This window comes from Rutilus rutilus (genome assembly GCF_951802725.1).
Source record: "Rutilus rutilus genome assembly, chromosome: 6".
Taxonomy (NCBI): domain Eukaryota; kingdom Metazoa; phylum Chordata; class Actinopteri; order Cypriniformes; family Leuciscidae; genus Rutilus; species Rutilus rutilus.
Window position 1 is genome coordinate 41,485,701 of NC_140214.1, and position 15,310 is coordinate 41,501,010.

The window sequence follows — 15,310 nt, forward strand, 5'->3', positions numbered from 1 at the left end:
TATTCAGGTCAAGCATTCACATCAAAGTGATCAAATATCAAGTCTGAATGCAAATGTATTAAGTCATTTACACTTACTTTTTTGTTGTTGTTGTTGCTTTTATCCATTCCTGCCTCTGTGGGATAGAAAAAACAGACATATATCCACTCAAAAAAGGCAAACAATTAAAAAACGGTCTTGCTCATCATAGCACTTATTACAAATATCAATATCATAAAAAAAACTGACAAATGCAAAACATGCCTGACTTCCGCTTTCTCTTCCCTGTTGACCCTGTGGTTTTGAAGAAGTCAGATGTCAAACTAAGTATGGAGTGGCAAACAATTAAGGACTATCTAGTTATGTCTTTTTTATACATGTTCATTAAAACAGGCACACATTCACTTGCTCACTCTCTCACACACACACACACACACAGAACAATACGCACACAAACCCTCATGTGTAACCTATGTCATACCACAAAAATGATCATGAACACCCAATCAGAACTAAATCAATCGGTTGAGAAGTTGCCCAGCAAAATTGCTGAAAAAGTTGTTGGATACAGTACATACCATAATCTTTCTTATGTGTGCAATAACCTCCATTGTAACAACTGACATCATTAGCTTAGCTTGGCCAAATCACAGGAGTACTTGGGCCAAGCTAAGCTAATGATTTCAGTTGGAGACAACTAGCCTTTAGCTTACATGCTAGTCGGCCCCTCCGACTTCAATTGAAGTAGGCTAATAGGGGGATATTTCGAACTGGGATGTTGCATGTGTAGCGGGGGGGCCGCTCAAGGGGAGGGGCTCAATGACTACCTCTAGATATGCACGACTACGCCACCCTGTTTAACAGGGAAATATTAATACTCATGAATACTCTACGGTACGCCACAAATAATGTTTCAGAGTAGTGTGCTCAGACCAGTGCTGAGACAGGTGACATGTTCAGGAAGTGGAGGGGTCTGGGCATCGATCGTCCCTCATGAGACAGTGTGCAGCGGAAATGAAGCATTCTGGAGAGAAAGGAAAGGGGAAAACATTTGCGCCAAGTAAAAAACGAGCATGTATTGACACTGGGGCTGGGCATTGCCACACATTTCCCAATGTGATCCAATATTGATGAACTCAGGGCCTATCAGGAACAGCACAGCACATTTCTCCAAAGAAACATCTCTCTCAACTCATGCTGTGAACTATAAGGAACCCCATAGGCACATCATTATAATATCAAAGGTTAAATATATATATATATATATGCATTTAAATTACACATAAGGAAGTTTTTATAATAACGTTATAATACATTTTTAATGACATAATAATGTTTCTACTCTTTTTTTTTTTTTTTTTACATATAAACATTTAAATGGTGGCTGTCATAAGTACATATAATTTATTCTAAAGCAATATTCTCACCAGCGTTCTATCAGCTTTAACATACTGCCCGTTATTTACCTTTATAAAGGCCAATTTTTAAAACCTTATTAAATATATGCATCATCTTTTTATGTCACATTTGTAATAATAAGGGCTGTTATCAATCAAATTAAATAATTTACACTGCAAAATTAGAACTGTAATAAATATAATAATGTTATGAGATTGATTTTTTTAAACAAATGTAAATAAAAAAATACAAAAAATAAATTAAATCAATGACACTTGTAAACATGAATCTAAACCGCCAATAGGTGTCAGCAAGAGACCGTCTTAATAAATGAATCATTGAGTCGTTCATTCAAACGATTCGTTCAAAACGCTGAATCATTCAGTCACGAAACACCGCGCTGAGTTTGAATTTACTATTACTACTGAAAATGGGCTCATTTTTTTCCATTCCTTTGGCTCGACCGCCCTACATATTTGCTCTTACCGAGTCTCAGCTCAAAGAAGGTCAGTGACTGAATTAACAGTTGAGTTCAAAATCCTATTGAGGAGACCAGGGCTGGTTGTCACTTTTTTCCGTCAAGTGTTGTAAAGATTTCGTATGTTTATTCATTATTTTAAGCTGGCAGGTTTTCCCAACGTGTTGTTCTTATTTGTACGTTAAATTACATGAAATTGACTATAGCTAATCTCAACAGACAACGTTACAGTTGTCAGTTAAAGTAAGGGTTAATGCCCGACGAGGTGTCCATTGTCAGGTATTAACGGTCGCGGAGGACGGTTGCCTCCGCCGAAGTCCATTAATACCCGTTTATATACTGTCTATGTTAATACCTGACAATGGACACCTCGAAGGGCATTAACACCATGGTCACTTGCCAAATAACACATTTTTAAAACATTAGTTTATATTTTAATTAATTTTACAATCGAAATCTAAAGTTTTTACAAACAATAACTTGGTTTCCATGGTTACGCCTGACGGTTTATTTACTAGGTGTCCTCTATCACTTTTTAATGGACACCCTGCAGCCAATCAGAATCGAGTATTCACCCAGACCATGGTATAAGGTTAGCCAGTTAACGTTAGCCTGCAGCAGTTTAGTGTAAAGCTAGAGCAGAACTGTTGAGGAAATGAGTAACAGATATTTATTTTGTTTATTTGATTTAAACTGACTTGCTAAATCAAGCTAGGTAGGATGGCACATTATTTAAATGGATAATGTTAGTTCACCAAAAATAAACATTAACCCATGATTTACTCGCCCTCAAGCCTTCCTAGGAAAGTCATCGGCTACACACCTATGTAGGAAAGTCATACACTAGGATGGCTTGAGGGCGAGTATATCATGGGATCATTTTTATTTTTGGTGAACTATCCCTTTGTTTAAGCTGGGTGACTTGTGTGGTTTTGCTGTTTTGGGCAGGATACTGCAGCCCGGAGGAATAGCCTATGGCATTTCATGACTTGTAGTAACGTTGATGTTTTCGATCTGTGTATTGCAGCTGAAGAAGACAAAGAAGAAGGAGATGAAGACAATATTTTTGCAGAGTGTCATGCAGCGAATGTGGCCGACTGTGCAAGAATGGAGCGGCAGAATGATCGCTCCAAACTGGAGGAGGAGAGGTTCAATGGTATAAGTTGGCCTATCACAATTTCTGAAACATGAGACATTTAGAAGTTTGCCTAACACTTTCTGTTTTGCAGCCAATGTCTGAATCCCCTGTCAGTGTCCATAGGTACAGGCATAATGTCGATGATTCACATGTTTTTCAGAGAATAGACGCCGCTGGAATGAAGTGGTTGAGAAGTTGAAGGAGAAATACCCCCAGTGGACTTCTGAAGACATCTCCAACCTTAGATTTCATTTTGAGCATTTTGCCGAGGAATATGGGTATCTTCTCCACTTCAGTAGTGCCCTGTAAGTGAACACTTACTTTCAGTACCCATGCATTTTGCAAAGCTAAACCCAGACAGATATCTTTTTAATTGTAACAAACACTATTTCAGCTCTAGGTGGCAGCACTCTCTGACATCACAAGATTCCACTCCACACAAGTCAATAATAGATCAGATTATTTGAATAAAATAAGTATTAATAATCTCTCACAATCTCTTGTTGTTTTTTCCCCCGTTTACGGTCCCAACATGAACTCTGGGACAGCATTGAGATGCTTGACTTCTTTCAGCATGACTCTTCTCCTGAGCAGCGCAGAGCGATGTTTGACTCTGTAGACGTTCATCATTATGGCGCCATCAACTTTGAGGAGTATCTTCAGGTTATAAATAATACCTTGAATTATGAGTTTTTGCAGAATTCTTTAACATCTATGTCCGTTTGTCTTCATCAAGAAGTCTTTAGCAGATGTTTGTTTCATATAGCCTAATTTTCACTCGTTGTCTCTCTCTCTTTTAGCTGATGAACAATATGGAATTTGCGTCACCTGTGCCCACGTCTACTTGGTTTGAGGAGGACAGAGATGAGATTATGAGATTGTGCTATGAGATATCACAAGCTGACACCTTTACACAGATGTGCTTTGGTTTGTTCTAGACTAATGATTGTTTTGTAAAGTAATGGCTGTCATCTGTGTTCTGTTAACTCTTTTTTAGAGAGAGCCAAAAAATCATTAAATATCAAATCAATAAGAGTCTGTGACACTATTTACTGCTCAGTGATCGCATAATATGTTACCTTGAATGATGCAATGGTACATTTGCCACAAATATGAGGTGACTTGTTTTAAATGTCACACACTCCTTACCTCAGACGTGCCAGCGCTGCTTTCACCCACTGATCCTCAACGCTCACACACACACCTTCTTGTTGTTCTTGGTGAAGAAAGAAATAGTTTTTATTCAGCTAGAGTTCATTTAAGTGATTAAAACTTGACAGTAAAGACATTTTACAATGTTACAAAATATGTGTAACTTTATCAAAATATACTGAATGTATCATGATTTCCACAAAACTGTATAAGCAGCACAACTTTAGTTTTCAACGTTCCTAATGATAAGAAAACATCTTGAGCACCACATTTGCATAATGATGTGTGAAGGATCATGTGGCACTGAAGACTGGAGTAATGGCTTCATTTTAAATGGATCATTTTTCACATTATTACTGAGTTTTTTTATAACAAATGCAGATTTGGTGTGATTAAGAGACTTTCAAAAACTATTAAATCTAAATGAACTTTTGAACAATGGTGTATTAAATAGTACATTTAATGTTTATTCACAGATTTTAATCATAATTATTTTTCAAATAAATCAACTTAGAGTGAAAAGTTGATTTAAAAACGTAAAATAATAATAATTTGTTACATTATATAGCACTTTTCTTGATACTCGAAGCGCATTGTGTTGACGGCAGCAGCACCTGAGCCGCATGTAAAACTTGATCTCCAGCATGATTTGAGAAAGACTCAAAGAGCATCTTGCTTGAACGGAAGCAAGAACGTCATACCTTATTTTACTAATTATTTGTATTGTATAAAATTAGTGACCAAGAAATAATGCTGAATCTCAATCATACAGTATATACACTACCACATTACATTGATCAGAAGTGATAGTAAGACATTTATGTACTACAATGTTTTTATTTCACTTTTGAACTTTACATTTAACAAAAATATTAAGCAGTCTTCAATACATCAAATCAGCATATTAGAATGAGTTCTGAAGGATCACACTGAAGACTGGAGTAATGATGCTGTAAAATCTGATTTGCCATTACAGAAACCTATTTATTTAATATTGTAATAATATTTCAGAACATTGCTGGTTTTTTCAACTAATTTTTAATCAAATAATTGCAGTGAGTGTTAGTGAAAAATCTTTCACGTTATAATAACACCCACTTTTAACATCTTTAAAATATTTTATTATTATTATTATTAACAAAAGTCACAGATTTTTCAGTGTACCAGACTGTATGTCCTGTGTTTTTTGTATCGGCTGTGTGCCCTCATATTTAAATGTATGGTTAAATGAACACCTATTTTGGTGTAACCACATTGTGTGGGTAAGTGGGTGAACCCTGACTCATCTCTGAGATCAGATCACAGTGACTCACATGATGGCATCTATGCGACACACACCTCGCGGGAGCTCTGCTCGATGAAGCCCTTGATCACACCGAAGGGCAGAGGATTTCGAGTGTATTTCACACAGCAGGCATAGTTCAGCGGCCCATCTGACGTGACATAAAGATGCTATGATTCTTACAGTCATAGTCATAAACCCACATACGTCCGTTTCTTACATAGTCCCCATTTAAAGGCATCAGAAATATCAGCTGAATCCACAGCAATGCAATAAATCATGAGGTAAGACCTCATTTGTATCCAGGAGTGTGCATGAGGAAACAGGCTCAGAAGAATGCTGCTGATGAGAGTGATGCTGACCAGAGACATTATGAAGCGCATTTCAGACAGAGATGTTTGCTATGGCAGTGCAGGGCCTTATATACAGTATTTGATGAGATAAGTGATAAGATCTGCACGTGTATCGTAGAATCACAAATCAGATACAGGCTCCAAAATGGGGACGGCAACCACGGAAAACGAGGACAGGAAAGCCAGTAATGCCGATATTACATTGCTTACAAAGCAAGTCCCAACCACAGATGTGCAGAGTGATCTGAGACTGTTTCCGCTTGGTATCTTGAGCAATTACGCATGTCCCATGTGAGAAGCTGCCGTGCAAATGCTAGTTATTGTAGTACATTTTACAGTATGACTGAATTTGTTGTGACTGATGATGCTAATTAATATCATGTAAGTAATACAGAATATCTATAGGGAAAAAACAGTTTCTATTCTAATCTAATCTATTCTATTCTGTTAATTTTACATCCCCTCTATGGCTAACAACGAAATGCATGTTATCTCGTCATCTATTTTGAATCTTTTGTTAGCTCTTTGAGAGTATTTATTTTATCTGATGGTATTACATAGGGCTGGTCCGAATACCATTTTTGAGCTTCGAAGCTTTGGTAGTAATGAACATCGACTACTCGAAGCTTCGGAGAGAGGGTGCTGAACATATTCTTCTCTCCAATAAAGGCAATATTCTCTAGGCTATGTGTCTGTATGTCCGTTTGCATTTTGATTATTTCGAGAACCGTTCATCCAATCGACTTCACTCGGGAGTGCAGTGTCGGATTTGGTGCAATATAGATGGACACGGGGCAGCCGTGATAAAATCTACTGTCTATGGATAAAATAAAGGTATGGATTACTCTTTCGAAATCTTTATTCGATAAAAATGGGTTAGTTTTTGCTAGTAGACGCAGATTATAACAAGTTATTGTCAATTAAAAAGCCTAATGCCTCGTTTCCACTGAGTGGAGCGGTACGGTACGGTTCGGGTCTGTTAACCATGATCTGGCTAGCGTTTCCACTGCCAACAGTACCTTTACTTGATAGGCGTGGTGTTTCGATCGACGTCATTTTCGCGCGAAGAAGAACATAACTGAGTAAACGGATAAATTTTTTTCACGAGTGATGTGGATGTGGTGGATGTGGATTCGGACGAAGGGAGTGGACAAAGTGTCACGCTAGGGCTTCATTAAGTGGAAACCTACATTATATAAAACATATTGTATTTGAGACATCACTGTGGCTCGTTGGAGACGTTGGATGAGAGCAGCTTTGAGCAGGCTGATCTGTGTGTGTGATGGAGGCGTTCGGCTACGGTTCTCCTGGTAAAGCATGCGCTTGTCCTCAGCTGCCCGAGTCTTCATATGTCAGCCATCAATCCCTCGCCTTTTTCGACTCTCGAAACATTATCTTCCTCAGTCTGGAAGACAAAAGAAATAAGAAGTGCCATGTCATGTTACCGGGTGGATTCTACAGTAGAGGGTTCCTCAGGTAGATGTGGTCGGTGAGCGGTTGTCAGATGTCAAGTCAAGTCATCTTCATTTATATAGTGCTTTTAACAATGTAGATTATTCAAGCAGCTTTACAGTGATAATAGGAGATTACAGTGACAGAGATTGTTCTGGCTTTACAGCAGCTCTAGAATAAAGTTATTGTCCAGATAAAGTTAGTTTTGATTGATTCACTTCCGTCGCAACGATCATTAGTTATTAACTTAGGGGCCGCTAACACGACACCGCTCTAACAGAAAACCCTTAAGCTCTCTCTGCGCAAACTTCAAGTCAAGTCACCTTTATTTATATAGCGCTTTTTACTATACAGATTGTATCAAAGCAGCTTCACAGTGATAACATGAAAATAATACAACAAAGTTTGTTTCTAGAAGAAAATTGCGTCATCGTCCACCTTAAGCAAGGCAGATCAATATACAATACTGTTGAATATTAAATGTCCCCAACTAAGCAACTAAGGCAACAGTGGCAAAGAACCAAAACTCCATCAGTGACAGAATGGAGAAAAAAACCTTGGGAGAACCCAGACTCAGTCGCTCAGTTCTCCTCTGGCCAACAAGCGAACAGTGTGTGATTATGATCCAGGCAGCATTACAGGTCCGAAGTCAGATTGGTCGTGTCGATGAGGCCTTCACAGGGCTGATGAGGCTGGCACTTCAGGGATGCGTCATGGATGGGTGCAGGTGCAGGTCCACCACCTGATCTGGATACGGCCGGGGTCCACCTCACTTCAGGAAACGGAGAGACTGGTTGGGACTACAGGACTGCGTTGTCATCATGTCCAGGCGCAGGTCCTTCATCGGATCTGGATACGGCCTGGATCCGGCGGACTGCGATAAACCTCGGGATAAACAGAGAGACTAATATTAGCGTAGACGCCATTCTTCTTATGATGTAACGAGTTCATGAGGATTTATGGGAAGTGTTCCCGGTTCCGGCTGGCCTAATCTATGCAGCCTAACATTGAATTATAGAAGTCTATAATGTGTTATGTGTATGCTAGGTCAAAGAGATGTGTCTTTAGTCTAGCTTTGAACTGACAGAGTGTGTCTGCTTCCCGGATAATGTTAGGAAGACTGTTCCAAAGTTTTGGTGCTAAATAGGAGAAGGATCTACCGCCAGCAGTCGATTTTGATATTCTAGGTATTATCAACTGGCCGGAATTTTGAGATCGCAATAGACGTGAAGGACTATAATGCGTTAAGAGCTCGCTCAAGTACTGCGGAGCTAAACCATTTAGTGCTTTGTAAGTAATCAGCAATATTTAAAATGTATACAATGTTTAATAGGGAGCCAATGCAGTGTCGACAGAACCGGGCTAATATGGTCATACTTCCTGGTTCTCGTAAGAACTCGAGCTGCTGCGTTTTGGACCAGCTGTAGTTTGTTTATTAAGCGTGCAGGGCAACCACCCATAATAGTGTAACAAATATGGGCTAGGCAAATAACTGCGGATGCTACCTGGCAACAGAAGATGGATCGTCACGGAGCCTGGGTTGTGAATGAGTACACCGGAGTCATAAATTTTAGCTTGAGTGTGTGTATTCAGTAATTAACAAAACAACAAACTAAACATAAACAAACAAACAATATAAACAAAACAAACAACATAAACAAAGTACCTTCAATGACACATACAAAACATAATTCTACTTAAAGTTCAGTTCAATGGCAGATTAATGCACTGCCAGCGAATGGAAAAGAAAACAGGAAAAGAAGAGGAAAAAAACAACAACCCCGACGCAATGTGTTCCACGGCCGAGACAGAGTCAGGTGAGATGTCAGTTAATTACGGGTTGAGCAATAGATAATCCAGATAGGAAAAAGTTCAGTCACGATGGATGTGTGGTTCGCTTATCCTACCACATATATGTCCAAGTTCTCTTAGCTCGCCATCTCGATCGGAGTCCTTGAGTTGGGACAGTCGAGAATTCAAGAGTCCATAATTGGAGAATGGAAATTAGTTGATCCAGAAAAAAAACCTGACCTAAGAAGGCCAAAAATACAAATTAAAAATTCCATTCAAAAAGAAAGTAACCGTAACAAATACTAAAGTAAGTCAATATATGCATAACCATACCCGCTTAATGCAAGGCATTTCAGTAAATAAATACATCTACAAAATGCATCTACAATAATTGTATTATACTTACATAGAAGTATAATAAAGTAAAATAATTAAATCTCATGTTCCATGATATTTCATCATAACTTGAATTTCATAGTGAACTAATCTAAATGTAATCATTTTCAAAATCAAAACATATACTCAAAATTAACATTCAAAATAATAATACAAAGTGCACCTTCAAATTCCAATAAACAAAAATATTAATCTCCAAATTACCCAAAACACTAAAGCAGAGTTTGATATGAAAAAAATGAAAAGTATTGCGCAATATCAAAAAGGAAAATACGTAGCTACGTTAAAATCAATAGGCTTCAATGACCACCAATACATGTAGCCATTTCAGCAGTAGTCACAACAGTGACAAAACACGCTCAACACAGCAATAATGCTCTAAACTAGCAACCTTGCTAACTTATTAAATCAATGCATTCATAATATAACAGGTCAAATGTTTACCTTTGAAATCGGAATGACTAACGCGGGTCTCCAGGCGTGACCCGACGTCTAAACAGAGCTAAATCAGACAGAGGCTCTGATTAGAAAACGGTAGCAACTATAGTCAAAATAATACTTCAGTGAGCAATCATACGGCTGAACTGAACATATTACAGTCAATTAACGGATGGCAAAAGACTCACCGAGTATTCAGAGCTTGAATCGCCAAGGTTAAAGCACTTTGTAGGTTTGATTGGGGACGCCAAACAGACCATACCACAGCCACAGTGGAGACAGAGAGAGGAAGTGAACTCCGTAACCCGTAACTTTAAGGAAGTTGGAAGTTCGCGGGAGCCGCAGGAAGTGGGCCCGCCAAAATAAAAGTCTTAACTAAATACGGGTTACAGGTTCCCCCCCATACTCATGTACGGCCTCGTACATGTAGATGGCTGATGGCACACAGCATCGTTACAGGGAGTGGAGGTCAGAGGGGTCTCATCAAGCTGAAGAGCAGAGGCATATACATTACTGAGCCCATGGAACAGAGACTGAATGCTATGCAGGAATGGATTCCCAAGCTTCGAATACTGCAGACGAGTAGGCGGCTGGCGTGTTCGAATGGGACGTTGTACTCGTGGTTCAGAGTCTGGGCTGGAAAGTTCAGGTGTAAAAATTGATTCGGAATCACTTGAAATGCTTACTGGCTTCAGAGCAGGCACAGGTTCTGGATCAGAGGAGGTGCTTTCCCCAGGAGGCTCCGGGTAATCAGCAGCATTTGAGTCAGTTTCATCTGGAGGTTCTGCAGCCACACCTAGCTCAATGGAATCTAATTCTGGTTCAGAATCAGCAGTAGGTGCAGGTCCAGACTCTGATTTTTGTTCCACCTCAACAGTTTCGTCAGTGACAGACTGTGAACGCTGGCCAGGCGGAATCACAGACATAACAACGGGAGGAACTGCAGGTGCTGGAACAGGTAAATCCACCACGGTTGTGACACGGGTAGGAGAGGAGTTGGAGTTGTCAGGTAAGTAAGGTAAGAACAGTTCTTGCAGATCATCATCAGGGTCTGGAAAGTCAGAGCTTTCAGGAATCACTGGAGGCAATAACTTTACTGATATTGTCTTTGCTGGTTCAGGCTTGGAAGCTGACGATAAGTAACCACAAGGTAGCAACAGGTCTCGGTGGAGAGTTCTGATGGGGTAATTTTTGCTTTCTGGCTTGACTGTGTATACCGGAAGAGTGCCGGCTTTCTTCTGGATAACATACACATCTGGCTCCCATCTGTCCGCGAGTTTGTGCTTGCCTCGTACTTTGACATTCCTGACCAGAACTCTGTCCCCAACAGAGAGTTCTGAAGCTTTGACTTGCTTGTCGAATCTGAGCTTGTTTCTCCCCATAACCTTTTCTGAGTTCTCGGTCGCAATCCTGTAGCTTTCTTCAAGATGGAACTTTAGCTTTTCAACATACTGTGAATGAGATGTAGACGGTTTCTCAGACACAGGCAGCCCAAAAGCCAAATCGATAGGAAGGCGGGGTTGTCGACCGAACATAAGTTCATATGGGGAGTATCCAGTGACATCATTTCGAGTACAGTTGTAAGCGTGTACAAGCGGCTTGACGAAATCTTTCCAGTGAGTTTTATCCTGATCTTGCAAAGTGCCCAACATGTTTAGAAGGGTTCGATTAAATCGTTCCACAGGGTTGCCGCGAGGATGGTAAGGTGTGGTCCTGATTTTATGGATCCCAGCCATTTGACAGAGCTCTTTGATGGTATGTGATTCAAAATCACGCCCTTGATCGCTATGGAGCCGCTCAGGAATTCCATAATGAACCAGGTAGTTGTCCCATAGGGCTTTTGCGACTGTCTTGGCTCGTTGATTCGAGGTAGGCACTGCTACGGCGTATTTTGTGAAATGATCCGTTATGACGAGGACATCTTTTGTGTTACTCCGATCTGGTTCTATAGACAAAAAGTCCATACAGACGAGTTCTAAAGGCCTTGATGTTCTAATGTTGACAAGGGGTGCAGCTTTTTCGGGTTGGGCTTTCCTCCGGATGCATCGCTCACATCTTTTGATCTTGTTACAGACATCAACTGACATGCGTGGCCAGAAGAAACGGGATCTCACAAGGTCCAGTGTTCTCTCTATGCCCAAATGGCCCATTTGATCGTGAAGCTGGAAGAAGACATCAGGCCGATACTCCTCTGGAAGGACAAGTTGGTAAGTGGGCTCACCTCCGATATGTCTCCTCCTGACGAGAACATTATTATGGAGCTCCAGACGTGTAAGCTCTCTCAGGAGTAATGGCAGATCGGGGAGCTGTTCCCTCAGAGATGGCGGCGGAGTTTCTCCTCTCTCCAACTGAGCAATGATGTGCTGAAGGACTGGATCTGCTCTTTGTTTGGCAGCGATCTCAACATCAGAAAGGGATGGCACAATGGGTGAAGAGAACTGCAGATCGTTTACAAAACTGTCTGGCAGGCTGTCAGCGGTAGTGGAGAGCGTTTGCACAAGAGCAGCGACTTGGTCTTGATCAGGTGAGCTGTACACCAGTTGTCTGTCACATACAGCTTGGACTGAATGCTGGTCAATAGAAACACAGAATGGATCCTCAAGGTGTTGTTCTGTGAACTTCAGTATTCTCTCTCTCTCCTTCTGGGATAGGGCATCCTCTGATAGTCCAGCATGAGGTCGCCGAGAGAGTCCGTCAGCATCAGCATTCAGCTTCCCGGCTCGATAGACAATCTTAAATGTAAAAGTTGAAAGGGCGGAGAGCCATCGGTAGCTGGTAGCATCCAATTTTGCAGAAGTCAACAAATACGTTAATGGATTGCTATCAGTGACTACAGTGAAATCCGATCCGTACAAGTAGTCAGTGAATTTCTCCGTGACCGCCCATTTGAGCGCCAAAAACTCAAGTTTATGTGCAGAGTATCTGCTTTCACTGCGTGACAGGCCTCTGCTAGCGTATGCAACCACTCGGTTTCTTCCATCATGCTCTTGATACAATACCGCACCAAGACCCATAGAGCTTGCGTCTGTGTGTAAAATGTAAGGTTTCCTTGGATCGGCAAAGGCAAGGACCGGGGCGGTCGTGAGTTTCTGGATTATCTCCTCAAAGGCTTGCTGGCAAGCAGGGGTCCAACGGTCAGCAAAAGGTTCTTTTGGATTCAGATAATGTTGCGACTTCCCCACCTGCTTGGACCTTTTCTGGCTGGGCGGATATCCAGAAGTTAAATCATTGAGGGGTCTAACGATGGAAGAATACCCCTGCACAAACCGCCGGTAGTACCCTGCAAAACCAAGGAATGATCTGAGTTCTTTGAGGTTTTGAGGGACAGGCCAGGACGTTAATGTGGCAATCTTGTCAGGATCGGTCTTCACACCATCGCTGGAAACGACATGTCCAAGGTAGTGAACTGATGTTTGGAAAAAGACACATTTTTCAACGGATAACTTCAGTCCGAACTCTTTCAGGCGTTGGAGCACTTTCAGCAGACGTTGCTCGTGCTCTTCCAGTGTTGGTGCAAACACGAGCAAATCGTCAATAAACACCAGCGCTTCTTTCAAATTCAAATCCCCCATGCACCGCTCCATGAGGCGTTGAAAGGTGCTTGGGGCATTCGTCACCCCTTGAGGCATACGATTGAATTCATAAAATCCAAGTGGACATACGAATGCTGTCTTGCTCTTGTCGCATTCCTCCATCTCTATCTGATAGTACCCAGATTTCAAGTCCAATGTAGAGAACCATATGGAGCCAGCGAGTGCTGAGAATGTATCTTCCAGCTTCGGCAGTGCGTACGCATCCTTAATTGTCTGTGAGTTCAACCGTCGATAATCAATACAGAGCCGTACCGTACCATTTTTCTTTCGCACCACAACTATCGGGGAAGCAAAGGGTGAGTTAGATTCACGTATAACACCAGACTGCAATAGCTCTTGAATGTGCTTACGAACAGCATCCACATCTTGAGGGTGTATCGGTCTTGGTCGTTGCTTGAAAGCAGTTGGATCCGAAAGCTTGATGTCATGCTTAACCTTGTCCGTGCGACCAAAATCTAATTCATGCTTTGCAAACACCTCAGGCATACTGTCGAGCATGGCTGTTACACGTTGCTTCCATTCAGTTGAGAGCGGCGACTCTCCGAATTTGTAGTTCAGCTTGGTCGGAATTGACTCTGTACAGTGGGAAGGTTGACGCATACTTTGTTCTTTTTGAAGGATGGTCTGAATGGCACTTAACTCTGCAATGGCTACTCTGGTAGGAATCACAACATCGTGGTCAGACTCGTTAGTGATTACCACTGGCAGATAGACAGGTTGGACTGGAGGTAGGTCGACAAGACTAGATTTCACCATCAAACCACCAGGTAGAGAGAAAGAGGTTGGATGTTGAATAAGCACTTCTTTCTCACCTTGCAGGAATGGACAAATGGCATATGCGTCCAGCACAACAGTCTTCCGAGCAGGAATGGTCTGTGGGGTAGTGGACAGCATCTTCAAAACACCATGATAGTCATCGGTTGTTAGCTTGCGTCTAATCTCCAGAATCTTGTGCACCGCCTTGTATCCAAAAGGCACAGGCTGAAACTCAGAGCGTGATATATAGTGCTGGTCGTAGACGACATCTAGAGTGTTGGTGCCAATCAGAACAGGGGGCTGTGTCGTTCGCAGGTCCGGTACAACCAAGGCCAGGGTATCTATGTCCATCTCTTTGCCTATAAACTCAGGTGGGAAAGTCAAACAGAGTTCGACATACCCGATGTAAGGCACACATTGTCCATTGGCGCCCTCTACCTCCAACAGATTATTCAACGGCTTTATCTCATGGTCTGAAAGGTAGGTGTTGTAGAAGGAATGTGAAACTGTGGTGACTTGAGACCCCGTGTCAAAAAGGCAATGGAAGATGGTCCCTTTAACCTTGACCTCGCCGGTGCTTCTTGTACCCACCAACCCCTTTGGCAATGGGCAACGTGGTGATGAATGCTTAACATGGGGACATTCATTGGTTGCAGCTCCTGCTTGTCCCTTGGCAGAAGCTGCTTCTAGTTTGATGGCTTCCGCTTTTCCCAGGATTGCTGCTTGCATTTGAGCTGGCGGCGTTTCTCTTCCACCAGACTGGGATTTGACTGACTGGAACAATTGGGGACTATGTGACCATCCTGCCCGCACCGGAAACAAAACCAAGGCTTTGGCCTGTTGACTCCCTGACCAGATTTTGGGTTCTTTTTGTTCAACTGAGCGTCTGATTTAACAGAGTTCTGAGCCAACAAGGCGGACATCTGGCTCTGAAGTCGCAACATCTGTTTTTTCAATTCTTCAATAGCGCTTGTGTCTGAGGTATGGTCACATGCACATGCACTAGTGCTATGAGTTTGCAGTTTTGCCTGGTGCCTCACTGATGGAATGTGCTTCTTCATTAGTGTCTCTTTTGCCAACTGCCTGTCTTCTTCAGTTCTGAGC

The 15,310-nt window shown here is 41.7% G+C and overlaps 1 protein-coding gene and 1 long non-coding RNA gene across 2 annotated transcripts; one reads left to right on the top strand and one right to left on the bottom strand.

Moving 5' to 3' along the window:
* Positions 1-1,264: 1,264 nt before the first annotated feature.
* LOC311292181 (uncharacterized protein) lies at positions 1,265-4,189 on the top strand. Its single transcript, XM_084411765.1, has 5 exons — positions 1,265-1,883; positions 2,883-3,011; positions 3,154-3,298; positions 3,542-3,656; positions 3,794-4,189. Exons 1-5 carry the CDS (start codon positions 1,808-1,810, stop codon positions 3,929-3,931), a joined length of 603 nt encoding a protein of 200 aa, XP_084267891.1. The 5' UTR covers positions 1,265-1,807; the 3' UTR covers positions 3,932-4,189.
* A 4,512-nt stretch (positions 4,190-8,701) lies between these two features.
* Positions 8,702-10,169, bottom strand: LOC311292182. The gene is made up of 3 exons (XR_014627679.1): positions 10,046-10,169; positions 9,864-9,921; positions 8,702-9,263 (listed from the first exon to the last, which is right to left on the bottom strand). It is a non-coding gene; the product is annotated as an uncharacterized lncRNA (long non-coding RNA).
* Between the last annotated feature and the right edge of the window lie 5,141 nt (positions 10,170-15,310).